Source organism: Sapajus apella, unplaced genomic scaffold (genome assembly GCF_009761245.1).
Source record: "Sapajus apella isolate SASKATOON/1434 unplaced genomic scaffold, GSC_monkey_1.0 scaffold10, whole genome shotgun sequence".
NCBI classification, from domain to species: Eukaryota; Metazoa; Chordata; class Mammalia; order Primates; family Cebidae; genus Sapajus; species Sapajus apella.
In genome coordinates this window covers 4,413,393-4,438,833 of record NW_022436950.1, presented here as the reverse complement: position 1 = coordinate 4,438,833, position 25,441 = coordinate 4,413,393, and the positions used below count along the sequence as shown (strand labels likewise).

The following is a 25,441-nucleotide window of genomic DNA, read 5'->3' as shown; positions in this document are numbered from 1 at the left end:
CTCTGTCTGTGTCCTAATCTTTACTAATAAGATGAACAGTCATACTGAATTAGGGCCCGTCCTAACAGCCTTACTTTAACATAATTTGCTCTGTAAAGGCCCTGTCTCCAAATAGAGTGACATTGTGTGTGCTGGGGGATAGTGTCTCAATGTCTGAATTAGGGAGTGGAGACTAATCATCTAAGGGGTAGGGACGGGGTTGGGGGGGGCTTTTTCGGCAGAGCCTGTGACCCTGCAGCTCAGCGTGGGAGGCTAAAGGAGCACTCACCAGGTTGGCCGGAGTGAGAGGGAGGAAGCGAGAAGGACATTTCAGGGAGAAAGAATTGAACTTGCCAATTTACATTCAAGTTGATGGCTTCTGATTGAGTCTGCATAGCTTCCCGTCCTGTAGCAGGAATCAACAATCTTCTATAAAAGGCTAGAGAGTAGGTATTTTAGGTGTCATGGGTCATGTGGTTTCTCCTCAACCACCTAACTCTGCCCGTTCAGGGCAAATGCAGCCATTCCCACGAATGAATTTGACTGTGTTCTGATAAAAATTTATTTACAGAAAGAGGCAGAAGGTCAGATTTGGCCAACATGCAGGAGCTTGCCAGCCCCCGTCCTGTAGGATCCGTGGCGCTCATAGTCTGGATTAGGGTACACGGGCCCTGAGAGCTGGAGGTTGGTGGGAAGGCTCTGGCCACTCAGGATTGTACACCTTACGCCTGCGCTGTGTGTGTGTGTCTATGAGCGGGTACGCACACGAGCATCAACCTAATCCTAAGTGCAAATGAGGGAGAGTGACCCCCACACCAAGCACACAGGGCCATGAATTTTCACTCTCTTGGGTCCAGGCCTGTTTCTGGCTAAGTGTTATCAGCAGGGTAGAGAGTAAGTGTTCGTTATGGAAGAGTGGGTGTCAGGGGAGGCTTGGCAGGGGCGTCACCCAGATGGACCATTTTCTGCATGGAGCTGGTGTCATGGGGGAAGAAGAGGTCACTGCCTGTGTGGCCCCTGTGCTCCTCCAGTTTCCAGTGATGCCATTCCATCCACCTACCACCCACCAGATGCGCTTCTCTAGTTTTTTTGAGGCCCATTTGGTTCCTGTCAACCACAGTTTTAATACATGTTATAGGGAACATCTTCATTAGAATAATTAGAATGAAATTATCAAATGCAAATGTGAAAATTGAGTGATTGGTACTCACACTCTTTGGATCTCAGTTAAAGGTGCCAGCTTTTCTCTGAGCCGTTTTAGAGCTTCATAGAAACCTTTAACAAGAACCTGTTCCAAAGTGTAATGAAGGCAAATCATAAAACACTGAGTGATCAACAGTGCTTACTGTAAAACCACAGAAGTACTCAGACATCACTTTTTTATTAGAAGTAGAAACAAACATTTCTGAACTTGCATGGATGTTTTTCAGCCAGGAAAAACCATTTTTTAAAACATGGTAAAGGAAACTACTGGTGCCCCTGCAGCGGCAAGAGGATGCGTTTGACCTCACTGTGAAATCACACATGCGCCGTGCGTTGCTTTCACTCAGATGCATGCACGGCCTCCGGTGTCTGTTAAAGCCGGTGAGGAATGCTGCCCGCAGAGCGAAGACAAGCGGTTGGGGACGTGCCTGTTGATAATCTGATCTTGACATGAAGCCGCCTGCGTCGAGGCTGATGCGCCATCACCACGTAGGAGCTTAGCCGTGAAATGTTCCCTCTGTGTCATGGGGATCCCTGTGCGAGCAGAGGCCAGCGCCATTTGGTCCCTGAGAGTCAAAACAAAGACTGATTTGCCTGGTTAAGACCCCCAGTCTCTAATGCAGTCAATAAATCTTTGTTGGTAAATAATTGCTATCGAGCAGAGTTTTAATATAAATTTATGAGTGGTGTTTTATCACAGCTTGGGGCTGCAGCAAACACTGAGTGATGGATTTCAGATAGCACTTACATTCATTACATTAACTTTGTAAGTTATTTAAAGCTTGTACACTTAACATTGCTTTTGGCTTTCAATGACCTCTTGGGACTAGACAAAGAATACACATCAGGAATAAAGAGATTGAGGCCAAAAGACAGTTCTACTCTTTGCTGTAGAAAAGTTTCCTTGGGCAGAAAGCAAGATGTGCCTGCCTGGAATCTTGATATTTTGGTTATAGATCATTAAAATCAGTCTTTCTGATATGTCAGTAAATTAACTAGGTGGTAGGAATTAGATCAGCATTTGCTGTTTCACAAGTAAGATAAGAATTTGCGGTGTCACAAAACACTTAAATTTCTTGCTAGACAAACAAGTTAAAACCTCTCTGGTGGGTAAAATGGTTCACAGAGAGGCATCATAGCAGCGGCGTGACAAGTACAAACCCTTGGTTTGTGCCTCGAACCTGGCCCCTGGTTCTGCCCCATATTGCCGTTTGGCTTATCTATTGCTGGGTGATGAGCCCTAAGTATAGTGGCTTAAAACAGTGCCATCTTATTGTTTTCATGATTCTGTGGGTCAGGAGTTTGGGCAAGGGATATTGGGGACAGTTTGTCCGTGCTCCTCAAGATACCTTCTAGAGCTGCAGCGTCCAAGATCATTTCCTTGGCTCAGATGGCTGAGGGCTGACATGAAAAGGTAAATGGCAGTCATGGATCTGAGACCTCAGTTCTCCCTCGAGTAGTGTCTGAGTATCTCCTCTTGGTCTCCCCCAGTAGAATAGTCTGACTTCTTAACAAGGCTGCTCAGGCTTCCCAGGGCCGTAAAAGCAGGAGCTTCCAGGCCTGCTTCAGGCTTTGGCCAGACCTGGGACAGCATAATTTCTACCACGTTCTATTGGTTAAATTGAGTCAGAGGGCAAAGTGATCACACAGGGTATGAACACCACGGGGGATGAGGGCTAGTTTTGTGTGCTGTCTTTGGAGACTAGGTCCTTCCCTCTGCCCTCCCTCATCATGCAAAGTACCCACAGCCTGTTCCCAGCCACCCAAAGTCTGAAGCCATTATGGCATCTGGCACAGGCTTGAAGTTCATGGTCTTGTTGTCTATACCAGGTACACATGTGGGTGAAGCTACTTGCACATGGTACTCCCCATGGAAGACCAGGATACTCAGGAGACAACTTATCTCACTCACCATGCAGTGGTGACTCCGTAACAGGAGAACCGCACAGATACCCTTATTCCAAAAAGGTGGAGAGGGGCAAGAGACATGGCACAATTACTGGTCCATAGCAGTTCTAAAATCCAGCCGGCACATGATGCTGATTCACCCTGCTCTGGGCATAAGAACTGTATATTCTCCCCAGGAAGCATCCTCCTTGGTGCTTGGCTCTGCCCTCTGCCTTTCCCATAAGAATTGACCCATGTTTGCCACTATGTAGCTTTCTCAGCCTGCTTCCTGCTGTACTTAAACTTCAGGGCCCAAAGACCACTTTTCTTTCTGAATTTTTTCTGTGTGTTTTAATCCAAGGTGGTATCATTCCTTTAAAAACCTTGTGGGTATCCTTTGTGTCAAATCATAATCCATTCCATTAAGCAAAAGCTAATGCACACATTTCTCTTTCTAATCCATGGATCTATAATCAGAAGGGTCTGTGGGCATTGCCTTAAAAATCTTTTGAGTTCTCAAGGAAAGGGTCTGATCGCCACACCATTGAAGGCGTCCTCAATCCTCAATCACAGCTACTGGCATCCCCAGGATTTGATCTTAGTTCCTATGCTAATTCTTACTCAAGAGTTTTATGCTGTCAGGAGAAGTTAGGAATGAGAAACTGTTTTATGATCAGTCCAGCAAGGTTTTCAGTTGAAATATTTTTTCTAATTGTGCCGGAAAATTTCCAGGACCTTGTCTCTCTCCTCCCGTATTTAACAGAGCCAGGAGCACTTCCAGCATGCAGCGTTGCAGTCTGGTACCCAGGTGTGCGGGTTCACGAGGCACTCTTGCTGTGCTACCCATCCCCCAGGGGCAGGTTGCTAATGGCCCTGCTGGTGCATGTTCTGCCAGCCCCATTTCCATCCTCAGGTAGCATTTTCCTTGCTGTCCTTACAACCTCCGCCAATGCTTCTAACATCTCTGCCAGCCTCAGCCAGCTGCCTGGTTCCAAAGTCACTGCCATGTATTTTTGATGTTTGTTACAGAGTACAAGATGCTACTTCTGTTTTTCTTGCCTGTTGCTGCATAAGGATCCACCCTGAAACTTCATGACTTGCAAAAACAGTCATTTGACTACTCCATTATTTATTTTGAAACGGAGTCTTCCTCTGTCACCAGGTTGGAGTGCAGTGGCACGATCTCGGCTTACTGCAACCCTCGCCTCCCGGGTTCAGGTGATTTCCATGCCTCAGCCTCCTGAGTAGCTGGGACTGCAAGCGTGCACTGCCACACCTGGCTAATTTTGTATTTTTAATAGAGATGGGGTTTCACCATGTTGGCCAGGATGGTCTCAAGCTCCTGACCTCGTTATCCACCTGCCTCAGCCTCCCAAAGTGCTGGGATTACAGGAGGGAGCCACCATGTCCAGCCCCTGACTATGTCTTACAAGGTTGTGGCTGAGGACTGTGGACGGCCCAGCAGGGCTGACTTGTCTATTGGGGCTCCCCATGGCAGGGGCTGCCAGGCTTTCTTGAGGGTTAAACCCAGTAGAGATCATGTTACTCCCATTGATGCTGTTAGCTAAACAGGCAGCCCAGGGTCAGTGTGGGAGGATTTATTTATACAGGGGCAGAAATGCCATGAAGTGCGGTCCAATGGGAGCCGTCTTTGGAGCACAGATTCCACGCTGGCTGTGCACGCTGGGCAAGTTACATAACCAGTCTGTGTTTGAGCATCCTTCTCCATGAGATGAGGATAATCGTGGGTATCAGTTGTGAATGCAATTGATGAAATGTGCAGTTGTTAATACCGAGTGATTGGTATTCACCCTCTTTGGAACCCAGTTGAAGGTGCCATATTGGTTCATATCCATGAATGAGGATAATCAGTGACCATCCGTTGTCATGCACTTTCAGTGAGTTAACAGTTGTAACCACTTAGAGCAGCAGCATCTGGTTCAGAGTGAGCCCAGTATTGAACTGAAATAAAAATAAAAATTGTTAATAAATGCCGAAGCCACATAGGTAGGAGTCAAAGCGTTAACTGTAATTGATGTCTTCACTGTGACAGCTGGACAACAAGAAAGACTCTTAAGCAGAGATGGTTTTCACATGTACCAAAGTGGCATCTGAAAGATGGACAGAGTATGCACGATGACAGACTGCCATGCCGTTTGGCCCTGGGTTATGTGGAATCAAAAAGACTTAGGATCACAGGGGCCATTGGTACTCACTGACGGGGACCATCCGCCTGTGGGTCTCAGGCAGAGCCTTCCGGCCTCTGTCATCGTCTGGCAAGGAGGATCGTGGTTTCATGTCCTCTAAAAGTTTCAAATGAACTATTTTTAGGGTTTTCCACTTTCTTGGTCCTTAGAGTGGGGAAGTGTGACAGTTCGGGCTGATGGAAGCTTAGAGAGGCTGTTCGCATGCTCAGCCCAGACGTGGTGGGGGCCACCTTAGTACCAGTTCCTCCCTAAGGAAGGCAGCGGGCTCCCTGTCTTCCCCGGTTGGTTTCCATGTAGCTGCTGCACACGGGGGATGCTGAGTGTGTTCAGAGGGGCGTCCCACGGTCGAACTGGAACTTGCTTTGGGAAGAGTATGGACTAAGAAGGGGCTTGGGTTGCCACGTGTGAGAAGACATCTCACTGGGGCTTTTGTGGCAGCTCCACATTCCCTGGAAGTCCCCACTAGCTCAGTGCAGCTCTGGAGGTAGGAAGCAGCCGCGCCCCGGGAGGGCAGTGCACCCTGGCTCTTTCCGAGGGAGATCGTCCGGGCAGCTCTCGCTGTTGAGACCCCTGGGCCCCTGTCCCCAGGGTGCTCATGGAGAGACAAGGATCCCAGGTGGGGATCATGCAAAACATTTTTGTGGCAGATTCGGAGCTGAATGGTTTAACTTCTGGGGTTGCTCTAGACGGAAATTCTGTGATTCCCACTTGGTACAAACACTCTTCAGAAATCAATGTTCAGAATTAATTTAAGCTGAGAAAGAAAAATCATGTTTTTAATCCACAAAAACCATTTCCTGAGTCTGCTTATTGGTAGTGCAGTTGAACCTCTGATTATGAAAGTTCATCTTGCCTCCTGCCTCTGAAGCCCCAGCCAACGTCTTCACTCATCAGAGAGCTTCTTTCTAATCGTGCTTTTGAAAAAAGACCTTTGAAAATTATTCAAGGAGAGGCAATAGAGAGTTTTGTAGTTTCTCCTATTGTTTTGGCTAACCTTTTTTTTTTTTTTAAAGGTTTACATGTGTCAGTGCAGACATCTCTCTGACCTCAGAGATCTGTGGGCATTAGATGCACGGCCGGAGAGCTGGGCTTTCCCAGGACAGGAGCGCTTTAGGGAAGGGCAGGCCTGTGTAACGAGATGGAGGCCTTAGTTACCGGCTGTGGGAAGGCCCGTGTGTCTGTCCAGTCCGTATGGAAGGACCTCGATGTCAATCCAGAACCACGTGTTTGTTTTGTTTTGTTTTGTTTTTGAGACAAGGTCTTATTCTGTCACCCAGGTTGGAGAGTAAGGACGCAGTCATGCTCACTGCAGCCTCGACCTCCTGGGCTGAGGAGTTCTCTCACCTCAGCCTCCCCAGTTGCTGGGACTACAGGTGCACACCACCATGCCCAGCTAATCTGTGAATTTTTTGTAGAGACAGGGTTTCGCCTTGTTGTTCAGGCTGGTCTTGAACTCCTGGACTCAAGCAGTCCCCTCGCCTCGACCTCCCAAACTGTTGGGGTCACAGACATGAGCCATCGCACCCGGCCCAGAACCATATTCTTGAGCTGAGCTCCCGAGGTTACCTGGTGATGTAGGAAAAAGGTGGCGTAACTGGGGGTGCCGCAGCAGCTTCTCAGACATGGCTGCCCTCATGCCTCCTTGGGGCCACGGCTGTGGTTCCAGTTGCTGTCCATCACTGTAGGTGCCTCCTCCTAGACAGAGCACCGAAGTGTACTTTCAGGGAGCTGAGAGGCCTAGGGGCAGCCTGCTAACAGCTGACGGGTTTGGGTGGGACAGCGGTATGCTCAAGATGCTGTGGCAGGCCTCACTTGGACCAGTCACTCCTGTCCCCAGGGACCAGGACAGAACTCTGTGTGATCTTGTGTGGCTTTGCCTTCATCTACTCTGGAAATTCCAAGAGCACCTGGAAATGTAAATATGAAAGAGGGGCACTCATATATAGAACTCATGACAAAGATAACATCACTTCTAGAACCAAGATGACCGTGTGTGTGTGTGTGTGTGTGTGTGTGCGCGTGTGTGCGCGCGCGCGCGCACCTATGTTCATGGATCAAGGCAGACAGGATGAGTTTAAAAACTGGCACTAAAATACCCACTTACCAGAGAAATTGTCAATATCATGGCCCCACAGTTCCATCAGATGAGTAGTAACCTCTTTTGAAGTAGAAGGAAACTGGAAACAGCTCTCCCAAACGTGGGCAGAAAGAGAAACTAGAACTGGTTGAAGACCGAGTTTTGGGGGAAGAACCCTAGAGGCCAGGGGCAGTATTCCTGGGGTCCCGGGATGGACGGAACTCTGTCATCCCCTTGCCCTTGCTGCAAGGAGGTCAGCCTTGTTTTATAAATGAGGTCACTTTTCAACCTTACGGGTCCATGGCCTTGACCTGTTTCTGTGTCTGCCAACTAGAGGGCAAATCCCATGTTTGTTTTTACTTTTTAGGATTCCTGGGACTAACGACAATTGTAATAAAATAGATGGTATTGTCAGTGCTTGGGATGAACAAGCACTTTTGGTTCCTGAGATCCTAGTATAAAAGCCCATCGAGGTGTGAGTCTTACCGTCGTGCTGTCTGCTGAGAGATCTGATTCCCAGGGGAGCAGGCCTCCCCACTCGATGTTTGCCAGTGCTGAGACCTCAGGACAGACTGTTAACGCCCACAGGCTGTGCTTCTCAAGGCCAGGTTGATATTGTAAGGATTGGAGTCATGTGCTTACTGTGTTTTAAAACACGTATGATTTAAAGAACTGCAATTGGACAGGATTCCCGGCACGCTTTCTGAGATTCCACCTGCCTCCCAGGCCCGTGGTTGAGTAGAGCTGCTCTCCCCAGCTTTGCCGGGAGCGTGTGGTCTCCTGTTTCCCATCTGCACTTGCTTATGGGGCGCCATGAAACCCACACACGGAGCCGCCTGGAGACTTCCGTGTTAGTTGTGTGCAGATGTCTGCACTTCTCCTTGCCCATCAGGACATGCAGTGATTTTGATAACTGATGATCTGGACTAATCAGACAAAAACATCTTCTCAAATATATTATAATTGCACTAGGGACTTACAAATTTTTATTCAACTGGTAAATGTCTTTTTATTTGATTTTAAAAACTCGATGCATTGTTGGTTTATATTTAACCTGGATTCATTTAATGAGAGTTAAGTTTGACCACATAACGGAACAAATATTAATTTCCTTAAAAGTAGTAGTTGTATGTCAGACCCATGACCAAGATCTCCTTGCTGTGATTAGATCACTTGTTTCCAGGGTCAGGGGCTCACCTGCAGATAATTTTCTCATCTCCTATAGAGGTGTGCATTGCTTTCTCTGTATTTATTTCATTATTTTTTATCTTCCTCATTTGAAATTGCAAATATTCTTATCTGTTGTTTTCCTGAGGTGAGCATGATGCTTTTTACTATCAATTTATATAGTTTTAGAAATACTTAAAACAATTTCTTTTTAAAGGAGAATGAGCTAGTCAACCTCTTAAATGATTACATCATGATTTTAATGATTCTTGGGAAAAGTGCTGACCCTTAGATGATAATTCTTCCAAATGGAATTCTGATTCTGTGTTGACTGAGCAGATTATAACCCGGCCCTTACGTGCCAAACCTTAAGCGTGATCATGTCCTCACCTTAGGCTTCTTCCTCTGTCTCTTGGCTCCTCCCAGCCACACCTCCGTCTCCCAGGCTTCCTCCTTGGGCGTGGAACCTCACGTGGCTTGCCTGGCTACATTGCCCACCTGGGGCACTGGCCCATCCCGTGCTATGTGGCTGACACTGAAGTCTTCATTTCCCTTCTGTTGCCTCCCTTCCTGGTCACCAACTCCTGTACTCTGTGGCTCAGTGAATGGACCCCACTGGGCCATGGCAGCCAAAGCCTGACGTTGTCCGTGTTGGCTGCGTCCTCCCTCACCCAGCACCGTGTCCCAGTTCTGCCTCCTCCGTGTTCCTCACGTCTGCATTCTCCTTGCCTACCTGCCTTCTCCTCTCTCGCCCCCAGGCACACCCCTGATCATTGCCATTCTAGACCATTCTTTCCCACATCTGAGTGGTGTGGAACCTTTTTTTTTTTCTTTCTTTCTTTTTTTTTTTTTTTTTTTTTTTTGGAGACAGAGTTTCACTCTTGCTTTCCAGTCTGGAGTGCAGTGGTGTGATCTTGGCTCACTGCAACCTCCATCTCCCAGGTTCAAGCAATTCTCCTGCCTCAGCCTCTCACGTAGCTGGGATTACATGCACACGCCACCATGCCTGGCTAATTTTTGTATTTTCAGTAGAGACAGTGTTTCATCATGTTGGTGAGGCTGGTCTCGATCTCCTAACCTCAGGTGATCCACCTGCCTCGGCCTCCCAAAGTGCTGGGATTATAGTCCTAAGCCACCGCGCCTGGCCAGCATCTTTTAAAAGAAGGAAAATCTCATGAATCCTCCAATGTTGACTTAATTGTTTTGATAATAATTACGTTAGGTGCAAGCAGAAAACTGTGATTCAAGTCCTTGTGTTTATAGCTCTTAAATAAATATAAAAGTTATATTTATTAAAAATTTAAGTTAGTAGCATTAATTTACTGTGCGTTTAATGTGAAGGATGATGATGTTTTGCTGAAACAAAATGACGCCGTCCGTGCCAGGGGTTAGGGATGATGGTTGCGGTGCAGGCTCTTTTGGTTTCAGTTGCCTCGTGACTGTATCACATGGTGAACCCAGTCTCTTCCTTTCCTGCTTTCATACTGAGAAATCGTTTAGTGTACAGCATGCGGTGCCTTCCCCAGGGGTTGACTTGTTCTCAGAATGAGTGATTTACATGCTACGTCTCCCTCTGTGCTCTCCCCGCTCATGACCTAGGAAGTCAGAGATGCCAACTCGGGCAGTGAAATCCAGTGGCGGTTTGGGATCTCTTTTAGAGAGTGATTACAATAAAAACTCAAAAATTTAAAGATTCTCTTGGAGAAATTATGGTTCCAGAAAAAATGGCAGGTGTCCAGTGCGTCTCAAATTTGTTCAGACCGCCTGGGATCTTGTTAAATTTGGGTTGATTCCTCCCCTCTCAGGTAGACCCAACTGCTGGTCTAAAGTGGGCCACACTTTGAGCAAGAAAGCGCTTCCGTCTTGCCAGCTTACAATTTGTCCTCACCAGGGGTACCTTTCCTAAAGCAAATCAGATAACCTTTCCCTCCTCCACCCTGCTTACCTGCTCACCTATGGCAGGGCCCAGACATTCAGGCACCTGCAGGGCCAGGCAGGAAGTGGGGCGGAGGGCAGCCCACTGGTTTCAGAGAAGGGCCTTTGGTGCCTGTGGAAGCCCGAGAGAGTGGCCTCTGCACACAGCTGCCCCGCAGGCCACATTCCCCGTGTCAGATGGAGAGCATGGGCTCTGGATCCTAAGATCCATGGGAGGGAAGGGGACTTCATCCAGCCCCAGTGACTCTTGGCCTGTGGTCTCCAACACAGAGTGCACGTGCAGCTGGCCTGCAGGCAGGTTCAGTGTAACCTATGTTCAGTGCAAAAATGTATATCTGTTGCCAGTATTTTCACATAAGAAGCCATCATATCCAATTCCAGTGTTTCTCCTTCTCTTTGAGAATCAGGAAATCTGGCCCCATGGGACCAGCCAGCCCTGCAGGGCTGCTGTGTTGCACAATCCCAGGGGCCTGTTGGTGCAGCAAGTTGCTGTCATGTTCTGGAGCGCTAAAGCGCTCCTCCCTGCGGAGCAGGTCTGACCTCCGGTTTCCAGCAGCCCCAGGCAGCCCATTCCTGGAATTTGCTAGTAGGGCTGAGATTTCTTGTCCTATTCTCCTTTCCTCTAAGACTCTCAGAGTTGAGGCTTCTGAGGCTGCTCCTGGATTTAGCAAACAGAAACCTCTTCCTCTAGAGCCAAGCGCAGAGTAAGTGAAAGGAAATATTTGTGTGTTTTCATCTTAGAGTGGTGCTCATCTGCTCTCACTCCAAGCTCATGTTACATTTCAGTGGGAATTTGGTAGTGAAACAGAACCCCAGTCCACTCATGTTCCTTGACGGAATCAGAATGCCTTGGGAATTGGGGATGCCCTCTGTAAACTGTGGGGTGCGGTGGGAAGTCGAGTGGTTGTGAAGTTTCACTTTTCACTCTACAAGGGAGGTGACAGAGGTGCCTGCCGGAGGGGTCCTGAGCAGCCACCGTTTGCGTTTGTGCTTTGGAAGTGGGGGCTGAGGTTGAAGACCAAAGGCGCTGGGCTAGGCAATGGCTGGGACACCTGGAGGTTCTGCCTGGAGGGCAGATCACTGCCCATGCGTAGGAACGGGAGACTTTGGCAGCCCAGCAGCCGCGTGTGCTGGCAGGAGTGAAGAGAGCAGGGGGGGCCTGTCACATTCCGTTAGCTAACAAGCCACTTCTCCTTTGTAACTCGGAGTCCTGGCTTTCAAGGAGCCATGGCGTCCATAACTTTGCTGCCCCTGACCTGTTGCTTTGGGAAGCAGAGGAGTCCAGGGACATGACTGCACAGCCAGGCCGAGCGTGGGGCAGTGCTCAGGCCACTGAAAGAAAAGTGCACCTGCCCCGGCCCAGCTGGACCACAGCCATGAGGTGGTAAGCGGGGCAGCCCGGTGGCTCTTGGTCTCCACAGCAGTTTTTTGGGGGGTCAGATAATAAACTCAACTGGGGCCAAGGCTGGAGGGCAGAACTATGACTCCTAGGAGGCCAGGGTATTCCGTAGGACTTGAATAGTGCCCATAATCCAAGATTATCCTCCCAGGTAAGCCGTAGACTTTAAGTAAGTTTACTTATTTAAACTCCTAAGTTTATTAAGAGTTTATTTAATCTTGTCAAGATTTGGATGTTCCTTCACCAAGACATGGAGTTTTCCTAGGATCAAAAGAAAATGAGCGTCAGCTGGGCACAGTGGCTCACTCCCCTGTTATCCCAGCACTTTTGGAAAGCCAAAGTGGAGGGATTGAGCCCAGGGGTTCGAGACCAGCCTGGGCAAGATGGTAAGACCCTGTCTCTACAAAAAATAAAATAAAAAATTAGCCAGGCATGGTGGCGTGTTTTTGTCGTCCTAACTACTCAGAGGAGGCTGGGGCAGAAGGATTGTTTGAGCCAGAAAATTCAAGGTTGCGGTGAGCTGTAGTCGCATCAGTGCCCTGTGCCCCAGCCTGGGCAACAGAGTGAGACCTAGTCTCTAAGAAAAATGAAAATAAAAAATTAGCCGAGCAGGATGGCACATGCCTGTAGTTCCAACCTACTCAGGAGGCTCAGGAGGGAGGATCCCTTGAGCCCAACAGTTCGAGGCCACGAAGAGCTATGATAGCATGACTGTACGCCAGCCTTTTTTTTTTTTTTTTTAATTAAAACAAAGGTTTAATTCAGCCTCATTTAGTTCCTCAGAAAGCTATGAAATCATGTCTTCACATGCCTTCCCATTAGACTGTTTCTTATTTTTCCCTTAACACATAAATCCTCGTAGCCTTCACTGGGGGCAGAACAATTATGAGGATATGATTTGCTCACGAAAGCACCCACATGCCAGTCAGAAGAGTGGTGCCAGTCTATCTGCACGGAGCCCCAGAGGCGTGCTCTGTGGCCGGGGTTTGTGAGTGGGAAGGGACGAAGCTTTCTGAATGAAGCCGGGAGCACCTGTACTCTCCTGGTGACACCAGTGACCCCTGGCCCTGGCATTGGAGTTCCATCTGAAATGGATGAAGGAAAAATGGGAGCCCATTGGAGAACTTGAATGAAGCTTTGTTACAAAGTTTTAAAATCCATGGGAATCCCACTGGAGAGGGGGCTTCCGTGAGTTGAAGCAGTTGCTTATTACTGCATCACTAATGGTGACTGCCCTTCGTCCCTACTCCCTGCCACACAAGGAAGCCCTTATTGTCTTTGTTTGCCACTTAGTAGCGTTTTCCTTTGGGCTTGGTTCAGTTGATTGGGCTCAGTTCCCCATTTGGTTTATAGTGAATTAGATTCCAAGAAATATGTCACATTTCCTTTAAAGAATAAGGACTTGCAAAGAAATCATCTTCCAAAGTCATTTCAAACTCAAATATTATCCCTTAAGCAACAATGTCTGATGGCGATTGTAGCCTCATGCCAGCTCATGCTTTGTGATGTTTGTGAAACTTGGCTATGATTTAGTAAATAAAAAACAGTATGGTCATAATTTTGGTAATTGGAACTTGAACTCAGTTATATCACATAAAACTTACTCAATTCATTGTCATATTGTGATTCTTTAAAGATAGCAGAATTTAGGAGGTTGATGGAGGCTGGGAAAAGTTCTGAAGGTGACAAGGGCATCTTGGCTTTCTCAAAGTGTCTTCCTACATTCATAACTTTCCTTCTGCCTCAATCCAGGGGAATTAACTAGCTGGACTGAGAGTCTTACGCTTTCTCAGTCATACTAAGGTTACATGAGTTTATGAGAAGCTAGCAGAAGAGGAAGTAAAGAAATTGCTCCATTTTTCTTGGTTAACATGCACCAGAATTAGAAGATGTGAAGAGAGGAAGACAGAGACTCCCGATGTGAACACTGGGCAGGCATGGAGCCCCGGCTGAGAAGGAGAGAACCTCAGTCACGGGGCTGGGCCTGTGCAGCCTCAAGGTTGGCGTCCGTTTCCTTAACAAAGGGAAACCTGTAAAGGAGGAGTGAGGCTTGCTGGGAATTGGTGTTAAAACAAGAAGAAATTCTAAACAAGCGTTGAAGAAGACTGGTTTAAACATGGCTTCAAAAATGTGTTGGTTTCAAATTCTGAGTGATTTTCAAGGAGGCCTAATATGCTGACATTAAAAATGATTTAAACCACATGGGATTCATCTATTAAATACTGTTATTGAAATTTGCCCGTGGAATTTCAGTTTTAATTAAAAATCTGAAATGAAAGAAACTGTAAAAAAAAAAAAAAATCCTCCTTTACAAATATCGTAAGGTGAGAATACAGTTTGTTCTTTTTCTGAGGTGGAGTCCCCTTCTGGTGCCCAGGCTGGAATGCAGTGGCAGGATCTCAGCTCATTGCAATCTCTGCCTCCCGGATTCAAACAGTTCTCCTGCCTCCGCCTTCCAAGTAGCTGGGATTATAGGTGACCATCACTGTGCCCAGCTTATTTTTGTATTTTTTAGTAGAGACAGGGTTTCACCATATTGGTCATGGTTGGCCAGGCTGGTCTTGAACTCCTGATCTCAGGTGATTTGCCTGCTACGGCCTCCCAAAGTGTTGAGAATACAGGCGTGAGCCACCACGCCCGGCCCAATTAATATGGTTTTTTTAGTTTGTTCTTTCCGTTTATCTCTGTCTCTCTTCTCTCCTCTCTCTTTTTTACAAACTATCTCGCTTTGTCACCCAGGCTGGAGTACAGTGGTGCAGTCATAACCCACTGCCACCTCAACCTCCTGGGCTCAAGGGATCCTCCCACCTCAGCCCCCCCAAGTTGCTGGGATTACAGACACACATCACCATGCCCAGCTAATTTTATTATTATTATTATTATTATTATTACTATTACTATTATTTATAGAGATGGGAGTATCAGCATCTCGCCCAGGCTGGTCTCGGACTCCTGAGCTCAAATGATGCTTACACTGTGCCCAGCCTGAGGTTTCTGTCTTTAAAACATTGTGCCTTTAAGTGTTTCCAGTGTGTTTATAAGTTAATTATCCAAAAGGTCTAGTGTAGCATGTCTCAGTGTGTTGCTGTTATCGGTGCTGTATGTGCTGAACTAACGGCACACCTTGTAGCACTTGCCAGCATCACAGAGTTAAGTTCTGCGCGCACGGAAGTTTTTGAATATATATGTTGCCTGTGTACCTACTTTTCCTTTTTGTATTTACGTTAGACTTTATATTTGGCTCTTTTTTCCTTGTAGGGCATGCTGTTGAAGCGAAGTGGCAAATCGTTGAATAAAGAGTGGAAAAAGAAATATGTCACCCTGTGTGACAATGGCGTGCTGACCTATCATCCAAGTTTACATGTGAGTATAACCCCCTCAGAGCAATTAACAGCTGCAGACCTCAACTAAACACTGTGGGGAAGGGGGACCTGCCAGCAGCCCAGCCTCTTGTGTCTGTTTGAAGTTAAAGTCCTATTTGGTCTCCTGCTCAACTGTGAGATAAATAACACTGTCCCTGACACTGCATTAGACCATATGTCTTTCTCTCTCTTCCCCTCCCTACCAGTCAATCTGTGGCTTTCCAATTCTACAGAGAATTACAATAAAAGGCACAGATGAAGTAAAATTTTAGATGAGAGTAAAAAGACAGGCGCAAGAAGAAAAGAGAAAGGAGGTAGGAGTGATCTATCTGAAAATTGGGAATGAAGGAAACAATTACATTTGAACCCAGGATTTAGCTTTGAACAGCTGTGAACAAAAACAAGAAACTAAATGCAGTTCATGATTCGGTTTTTATCGTCAGATAAGAACACATTCCAGTTGATAAGGCAAGAGAAACTTTTCTCTTTGTGTTAATAAAGTCTGTTATATTGGTGGTTTATATAAGATAGATTTATAAACAAAATTAACTTTATTCTTGGGGAAGAAATGCAGACAGTTTACCCTTGATAAAATTTAAAGTTGGGGTGTTAATTATAGTTTCATAGCAGCACATTCCATGACTCTTACTTAAGGTAGAGAAATGTGGAGATTGGAGTATGTGGTGTGTATCAGTCCTTCCACTACGTGGTCCCTACGTATCTATGGGGATTGGTTCTGGGATCCCCCATGGATACCACAGTCCATGGTGCTGGAGTCCCTTATGTAAAATGGCGTAGTGTTTGCATATAATCTAAGCACATCCTCCTGTAATCTTTTAAGTCATTTCTAGATCACTTATAATATGTAATAGAACGTAAATTCTCTGTAAATAGTTACTATGCTGTTGTTTATTTGTGTGATTCCTCACTGTTGTATTAATTTTCATTGTTTCTTTTTTTTTTTTTTCTTTTTTGAGAGGAGTCTCGCTCTGTCTCCCAGGCTGGATGGCAGTGGCGCGATTCCGGCTCACTGCAACCTCTGCCTCCCGGGCTCAAGCAATTCTCCTGCCTTGGCCTCCCGAGTAGCTGGGATTACAGGTGCCTGTCACCATGCCCAGCTAATTTTTTTGTATTTTTAGTAGCGATGGGGTTGCACCAGATTGGCCAGGCTGGTCTTGAACTCCTGACCTCGCAATCTGCCTGCCTCAGCCTCCCAAAATGCTGGGATTACAGGCATCGGCCACCTTGCCCAGCCTTCTTTTGAATATTTTTAATTCACAGTTGGTTGGATCTGCACATTCAGAATCCACAGATACGAAGGGTGACTTTATATCACTGTGTCAGGCTCCCAGTAATTGTAGCAGTATTTTTTGGTAGAGATAGAGTCTCCCTGTTTTGCCCAGGCTAGTTTTGAACTCCTGGCCTCAAGCAATCTGCATAACCTCACCTTCCCAATGTGCTAGGATTACAGGCATGAGCCACCACACCCAGCTAAGCTATTAATTTTTACAAATGTGAAGTGTTGTGTAAAATGGCACAGTTATTGACAAGAAGTTACAAATAGCATATTGAAGAAAATTAATACCATTCCTAAAGCACCACCTTGGGAACATGACTTAACATTTTAGGGTACATACTCCCAGCTGTTTCTGCGTATATGTGCTTTTCCCTTCCCCAAGCACGTGGTGCCTGTGCATACACCGCCCACAGCCTGCCTTCCTCACTAATGATAGATATTTTCATGTCAAGAAATATACATGTATACCACCATTTTTAATGATTATATAATACTCCATTGTGTGGATGTGCCTTCATTTCTCCCGTGATATCTGAAAAACGAACCTTGGCAAGTAAATTTCCTTTCAGTTTTGTCATTATCGTAAAGAACTCCAGTCAGTGTCTCTCTGTGCCCTTGCACATTTGCCTAGGATAAATTCCTAGCAATAGGCTTCCTGAGTTGAAGAGTTGCGTGTGCTTTCATGGTTTTTGGTGTCTGTTGTCAAATTCCCAGAAAGGTTGATGAGTTTATCTCACCTGGCAGTATGTAAGAGAGCTTTCTCTCTGCCCTCTCAAGAACATTTACCTTCAGAAAGAAGAGCTCTTCCTAATATAACCGGTAACGTGGTAACCTTGATGTTGCATTCTCTTGCTGGCCTGAGTTGCCCTTGTCTCCTCCTCGTCTTTTAGAAGCTACGCCTTTCAGAACCATGCAGCAAAGCAGGTGTTCCTTCGACGTCTCCGACTTGTTTCTGTTGTTACTGAGAGCACCTCCCATGCATTACTCTTCAGTGGGGTTCGAGATGTAGATACGGATCGATTCTTATGTGTTCTTTATTGTGGTGAGGAAATCCCCTTGTGCTCGCTGTCCTGCGAGTGCAGTTTTGGAATATAGTCAGATTGGTTCTCCAGGTGGCCTTCAAGTGGGAGAGGTGTGATGCCAGTTCCATGAGGCCCACCTGTGGTTGGGTTAGCATCTCTCCAGGACTGCTCCATCTAGGTCTCCCAATTCTCCAGCCCCCTCCACACCCAGCTTCCATCCACCAGAACAACGGTGAGGCACCGGGTCTTCCCTGCTTCTCTCTGCAAAGTTGCTCCATCAGCGGGGGGAGGGGGGGGCGCCTCGTTGCTGGCTTAGCTCCTCCTAAGACCCCATAAGAGAGCAGAGCTCTAACTGTTGAACCAGTTGCGTTACATCGGTTAGAGAAGTGCAGTCAAAATATCATTCTTGATAAGACTCATTGACCAGTAAAAAGTGAGAGCTGATGGATGGTCACGTTTCCAGTCTACATATGTTCACCTGCTGAGCCCAGGCTCTGTCAAAGGGATGTTTGCTGCTTCTTGCCAAGGGGCGGATATGATAACAACAGTATGTATCAGAAGGTTCCCTTAGGAGACCTAAAGCCTGCTTGCTTTTCATCCAGCCTCTTGAGTATATGATCACAACCAGTTCTTCAAAAATTCTCCTATCCACAGGCTTTTTCTTGTGATATCCCTCAGTGTTTGCCAATTCCATCTTTTCTCCTTCGTTCACAAATATGCATGAATATTTTTGGAGTATAGAAGAGGGGCACAGTGGGGCTTTGCTGTGTAACTGTGTAGCAAGCAAGAGCCAATGTCAGTTTCAAATGCAATCCTGTTCATGCCAGTCTCCTTGTAACTGACGTTTGTGACGCAGGTACCTAGTTCCCTAAGGGAGGGGCTTATTCCGGGAATGGATTTGGTATTACCAGAACCTGGAGGGATGGCATGACCTTCCATGTAATTCTTCCTTGGTTTCATTTTCACAGCCAAGCATTGGATAAAAGCACGGAGAGGCAGTGAGTTCCTGGTGTATTCTCTGGCAGGTGCATACAGCGAGTTTGTTCTGTTGTGAGTTGTTAGGGGAAGTGCTGAAGCATACCAGCTGAGTTTATCTGGTGGTCTTGGTTCCAGATGGGAAGAGGCATTCGGGGAGACACCCATGAGCCGATTCCAGACTTGCCTTAATAGCAAACTTGGGAATGTGCAGGTGTGTTGCTAGTTCAGGTCCTAGAATTCTGTACCATGAAAGTGGCCCAGTTATCTCAGTCTGGAAAATTTCAAAAGGTCGTAGAACCAGATGATCTCAGTTAAACACAGATGACACTGTGACACCCACATCCTTGGTTATCTCCAGGATGTATTACAGCAGAAGAACCGCTGAGAGTCACTGGCCACATGCAGTGGTGGCGTAAGTGGGTCAGGTGTTGGGAGAGGTGCCAGGATGGGTGGTGTTTGGGTTCCAGGGCCGTCACTGTTGGTCCTAACTCTGTTGCCACACTGTGAATTGGGGCCTCTCCCTGGTGACACCCTGTTGTTTGAACGTGGGAACCAGCTTCCTTTTCTGTCCTCTGGGATTCAGGCCCATGTCCAGCCTCTGTAGCCCTATATCAAGTCATTAAAAGTAGATGTTAACCTGTCATTGGACCAGAATAACTCCCTCTTTTATACCAGAGGAAAATGTTATCTGGTTTTTGAGAACACTATTCTCATCCACCTTTTCTCTCAAAGGCATATGGGGCCCAGGTTCCGCAGGAGCTCCCGGAGCAGGGCCCTGCATTGATGTCATATAGTGTAGCCTGTGCCCGTTCCTTTCCACGGAGCCCAGGAAAAAACCCGGCCAACCCTCAGGTATTTTTAGAGTTTTCTACAAAGACGTAAGCGTGTATCAGTAGTGAGGTTGCTGTACCGGCTCCTGGTGTATACCTCTAAAGAAGCCTGGGTAATTAGTGGACCAAAAAGGAAACAAGCATGCTTTTTGGGGGGCCGGATTCTGATCAGCTGGTACTTCTATTGTGGGATGGCGGTGGGGACTAGAGCGTGCCAGGCTTGCCGTTGTGTTAAACGTAGAAGATTTAGGCAGGGATGCAGCACTCGCACATGGCTGTGAGGCCTTGTTCCTTCCAGCACAGACATTTATGTTCTGTCCACGTGTGTGCTGCTCACAATCCCTGTGAGGCTGGACCCTGCTGCCACCAGCAGCCTCCCTCCATTTCCTTATCGTGTGAAATTCAGGGAGCTGGGAAAAGGGTCTTGCACACAAGGAACATCAGAGCAAGCGTAAACAATTGGAGCCGGGTGCAGTGGTTCACACCCGTAATCCCAGCACTTGGGGAGGCCAAGGCGGGCAGATGACCTAAGGTTAGGAGTTCAAGACCAGCCTCGCCCACCTGGTGACACCCTGTCTCTACTAAAAACACAAAAATTAGCTGGGCATGATGGCACACACCTGTAGTCCCAGCCACTTGGGAGGCGGAGGTGGGTGGATCATGAGGTCAAGAGATTGAGACCATCCTGGCCAACATGGTGAAACCTCATCTCCACTAAAAATACAAAAATTAGCTGGGTGTGATGGCTCATACCTATAATCCCGGCTACTTGGGAGGCTAAGGCAGGAAAATTGCTTGAACCCGGGAGGCGGAGGTTGTGGTGAGCCGAGATCGCTCCACTGCACCCCAGCCTGGTAACAGAGCGAGACTCCGTCTCAAAAAAATAAATAAAGAGTAAACAGCTGAGTTTAAACAGAACAGGCCAAAGAGGTCATGGGCAGGGGGCAGGGAGGGAATAGTTCAAGAGGGTCTCAGTATTGTTTGTTCTTTAGGATCAAACCCAGAAGGTGGAATTACTACCTATGTCCTTCTCCCTCTGTGGCACAGGGATTTTCAAGTGTAGTGGCCGATGTCAGAGGACTGCTTGTGTGGGGTAGGAGGGTCTGGAACGCTCGACCCCCTCCCTAGGACCACTCCACATAGATCCTGCATTAAGTCAACCAAATGAAATTCCCAGGGGAGCTCCCCAAGCAGTCCTCCCTAGACAAGACAGGCAAGCAAGGGCCAAGAGTTGATAGACCAGCCTGGGCAACATGGAGCGACTCCATCTTTACAGCAAAGAAGAAAATGAGCCAGGCATGGTGGAGCACACTCAGGAGGCTGAGCAGGAGGATCACCTGAGCCTGGAGGTCAGGGCTTCCGTGAGCTGTAATCTTGCCACTGCACTCCAGCCTGGGCGACAGAGCAAGACCCTGTCTTAAAGAGTTGAAAGAGGCAGGTACAGCATTTGTTGCTGTTGGGTGGAGTGGCCACCTGCTGTCCCTGCCTTCCCTGTGTCCTCCTCCGCTCCTGCAGGCCCTGGGGCAGTGCCAGCATTCTCCTACGTTTGCTTGGGAAAGAGGCCCAGCAGTGGGGAGTTCTGGCTTTCACCCCATTCGGGCGCTGCGGAAGCAGGAGACTGACTATTTCTTCACCTTGTGAAAAATTCTTGGAGAGTGTTGTTAAATGTCTTCGTTAGATACCCTTAGAAAAAAGATCTCCCAGAAGAGGTCAGTTTGATTCCTGATGGATAAGAACATGATTAGCTTATTGCACAAGTGTCCATGGAAGTGTTTGTTTGAAAGATCATCTTTGGACACGAATTTCAAGTATAAGTCCCAGACAGATATTTTCCACACATTGGTGTTTTGGAAATAAACCCAGCTCTTTGCAAAACAAACAGTCGGTCTGTGGCCATGCTGTGCATGGAGCTCATGGAATCCTAGCAGGATGAACTGCTCTCTGAAACTGTGGCTTCAGAACAAAGCAACCAGTTATGAAATTGGGGGCCCCTGGCATTGCAGGACACCATGGGGCTGGTGTGAGGCGAAAAGGTGGCTAGAAAGGGTCGGCTGCCTGGGAACCTTACGAATGCCGATCCCAGGGACTGCCTGTCTCCCTTGGGCAGCTGTCTACATGCAACCAAATGAAAATCATGATGTGGGACCTCAGCTGGGTGGTGGCCCCGGGTTGCCACTTTCCTTCCCACTTAACTGCATTGGATTTCTCATCCCCCAGAAGCAGCTTTCTCTCTTTTTTTTTTTTTTTTTTTTTTCCCTGAGCCCCAAGCTCAGTCCTTACAAAGATTGTTTAGGAGACCCGCAAGCCTTGGTTCCTTTGACACACAGCTCGGCCTCACTCTGTTCTTTCTTTAGGGCATAAGCTAAATCTACATACCCTTCCTACGCCACAGATGGAAGATGTGGAGGGAAACCTTTTTCCCCAGGTCTCTTTCCTGTTTTTGCTTTTAGAAACGTGGAGAACGGGTTCTTTCACTGGGCACTGTCTTCTGGGTCACTTCGGACTCTGAAGAGTGTGTGCTTTGAAATTTTCTCCAAAAACTCTTAGCAAACGAAAGCTAATGGAGTTAGTTGGACTTCTAAGGAAGACGCTGTCCTGAAGTTGAAGCTACTGGGTGTGAGACTAAAACTAGGGTTCAAAAAAAACACTTCAGTTAATTCATCTTTCTTTCTCAAGATGCGATTATTAAATGAAACCTACAGCTCAGTTTAGGTAACAGGCAGAAAGCTCCACCAAATAACGAAACTGCCTCAGTGGAGTCACCAGCTGCGCTGGTTTTATGCAGGCCTCAGGGGTTCCGGGGAACAGAACTTTCACAGCTGAAATCAGGGAAGTCCCAGGCAATCTGGGACCTGGTCACACTTGCTGCAGGACTGACCATCCACTTGGCATTTTGCAGAGATAACCCAAACATTTAAATAAGACTGAAATGCTAAAAGCAAGCACATCGGCTTGTGCTGCTGCTCCATGGTCTACTTTTTTTTTTTTTTTTTTTTTTTTTTTTTTGAGACAGAGTTTTGCTCTTGTTGCCCAGGCTGGAATGCAGTGCCACGATCTCAGCTCACTGCAACCTCCACCTCCCGGGTTCAAGCGATTCTCCTGCCTCAGCCTCCCAACTAGCTGGGATTAAAGGCTCCCACTACCACACTCAGCTAATTTTTGTATTTTTAGTAGAGACAGGGTTTCACCATGTTGGCCAGGCTGGTCTCGAACTCCTGACCTCAGGTGATCCACCTGCCTCAGCCTCCCAAAGTGCTGGGATTACAGGCATGGGCCATTGTGCCTGACCTACATTTTTGTGCCTTTGAAAAATTGTATGTCTCCAAGACCTTTAAAAAGCCTTAACTGCTTAACTTTCTGGGAGGAAATATATATGAGTGTCTCGTGGTTTTCAGACACTTTGCTGGATCACAGTTGAGGTAGATCGAGGGCAGCCCGTTCTGAGACCCTTAGAGTCCCTTTCTCTGGCCTTGAATGTGAGCCTTAGGGAGCACCTTGATAGAAAAATGGAGGCATAATGAGAAAGAACTTGGACCTCAGGGCTGCACAGTTCAGCGTGACACCTATTCATCTTCCGTGTCGAGAGCATGGCCGGCAAGTGCGTGGCTGAAATTCCTGCTGACAAAGATGTGTGCAGTGGGGTTCCTAAGTGGTCCTGGAAGGATGAGCTTGGTGTCCTCACGGTCAAGCCAAGGACTTTACAGTGCCCCTGTCCAGGAAAGCTCACCTGCATTCCAGTTCTGGCGCTCTGGGCATCCTCAGGAGGACGTTTGGCAGCTGTGAAACTCCTCCCTCCGGGCTACGCCTGGCTGACGTGTGCGTGAACTGCTCAGACTTCTAAAATATTTTCTTTTTAGATTCCTTTCCATTCTGCATGTGCCCAGATTAAAACAGCTGTGGCTCTGTCATTTCTCCCTGACCTGCAACACTGGACTTTTCCTTCTTAAATTTTCTTCCTTTAAAATTGTTAAAGAGCTTTCCTTCTTTTCATTACTAGGCAGGTAAATTTCTAACCAAGCGGCTTAGACTGTCCTGCAACACACAAAGCCTTTGATTCTTCATGTCGTCAAGGTTTGCTTTTGTTCTTTTCAAAGCCGGGGCAGCCAAACCTGTACTCTCTAAAATTATCATCAGAATGCAGATTTCAGAAAGTTTCTAGTTTCAAAATCAGACAGAAGATCCACTTCTTTACTGATGGAAAGACAACAAAAAGATTTGTGATGATTCCTGAGTAGGTATTTTCCTCAAAGAAATCATTCAAGGGAAAAAAAAAAAGATACCTATCCTATGAGAAGAGCAGCTGGTGGCTGTGCTCAGTGCTCGTAATTGCCTTTGTGCATACACAAAACCCTCACATAGGACTGCAGCGTTTTGCTTGAGGATTGAGGACACACTCAATCTGTGATCCGTCTCTTCACCCACCTTCACATGTCTGCTGGGGTAGACCTCAAACTTCTCGAGGTGGTGGATACAGCTAGTGCTCGACTTAGACCATGGTCGGGACCACGGACTGGTCGTAACACGATTTGGTCGTAAGTTGAGTAGGCTATATGTACAGTTGAAATGGTGCACGTGGAGATGGCATTGCTGCTGGAAGCTGGTCCGCACTGTCGTACGCCCAGCTGGGCAACGTTTGTGCTGCCAGACGCGGAGCAGTCGTGGCTAGCGATTGTGGTCGTAAAGTCGAATGGTCGTAAGTTGCATAGGTGGTAAGTTGATCAATACCTGTATTCATTTACACTCAGAGACACTTTTCATTGGTTTCCCCAGAACGTTGAAACTGTCAGAATAACTCTTGTGCAGGCTACTGGACTGACCAGTGCAGAGCCCAGATTTTCACAGGTGAAGCTGGAATGACTGAAAAGACAGGCCTCCCTTTCTTCCTGAGAATAGTCACACATGTAAGGCTGTGGCACGCTGCTGCAGAAGGCGTGATTCATGTTAAGATCAAAATGTATTTCATCTTGCTTTCTTGGTTGTAAGCCAAGGTGCCTGGAGCTGTCCTTTGGCTTTTCATGTGTGTGTCTGTGGTGCAGGTGTGCCATGTCCATTATAAACGTGTGCTGTGTCCATCATAAGGGTGTGCTGTGTCCATGGTGGGGGTGCGCCGTGTCTGTGGCACACGTGTGCCTTGTGTGGTGCGGGTGTGCCATGTCCGTCATAAGGGTGCGCCCTGTCCATCATAAGGATGTGCTGTGTCCGTGGTGCAGGTGTGCCGTGTCTGTGGCACACGTGTGCCTTGTGTGGCGCAGGTGTGCCGTGTCCGTCATAAGCGTGCGCCATGTCCATCATAAGGGTGTGCTGTTTCCATGGTGCAGTTGCGCCGTTTCTGTGGCACACGTGTGACTTGTGTGGTGCGGGTGTGCCATGTCCGTCATAAGGGTGCACCATGTCCATCATAAGGGTGTGCTGTGTCCGTGGTGTGGGTGTGCCGTGTCCATCATAAGGATGTGCTGTGTCCGTGGCGCAGGTGCGCCGTGTCTGTGGCACACGTGTGCCTTGTGCGGTGCACATGTGCTGTGTCCATGGTGCAGGTGTGCCGTATCTGCAGCACACGTGTGCCTTGTGTGGTGTGCATGTGCTGTGTCCATGGTGCAGGTGCGCCGTGTCTGCGGCGCACGTGTGCCTTGTGTGGTGCGGGTGTGCCATGTCCGTCATAAGCGTGCGCCATGTCCATCGTCCAGATGTGCCTTCATGGCCCTCCCTGATTCCCGGGCCCCATCTAGTGTAGTCATTGAGGAGGAGAGCTGTGTTCCCTACTGTCTGCCAGGGGCTGTCATGTGAGTGACATGTAGGTGTTGCTTATTATGTACCGGTCACAGTGGCTTGAGCACTGCCACACTGAAGCTTCAAATCATGTGACTCCTTCAGCATCTTTGCTCCTGAACTGCCTGGACTCCAAACTCAACACTGACAATCCTGCTTTACAGATTTTGTTGTGATTGAGACTAACAATACTGTGTCATACAGCATGACCTTTCTAAGCTGACGTAGGCTTGGGGGAGAACACACACACACACTCTCACACACACACACACACACACACACACACACACACACGGCATTATTACAGATGCTGCAAAATCTAAAAACATTAC

General features: G+C 47.5%; 1 protein-coding gene across 11 annotated transcripts in view; it reads left to right on the top strand.

The window, feature by feature from the left end:
* Positions 1 to 25,441, top strand: part of AGAP1 (ArfGAP with GTPase domain, ankyrin repeat and PH domain 1) — a 616,003-nt gene that overhangs the window by 363,857 nt on the left and 226,705 nt on the right. For all 11 annotated transcript variants that reach the window (XM_032277597.1, XM_032277595.1, XM_032277594.1 and 8 more), the window contains one exon: positions 15,113 to 15,217. In XM_032277597.1, coding sequence (XP_032133488.1) covers positions 15,113 to 15,217 — 105 coding nt within the window. The remainder of the gene's footprint in view (positions 1 to 15,112; positions 15,218 to 25,441) is intronic.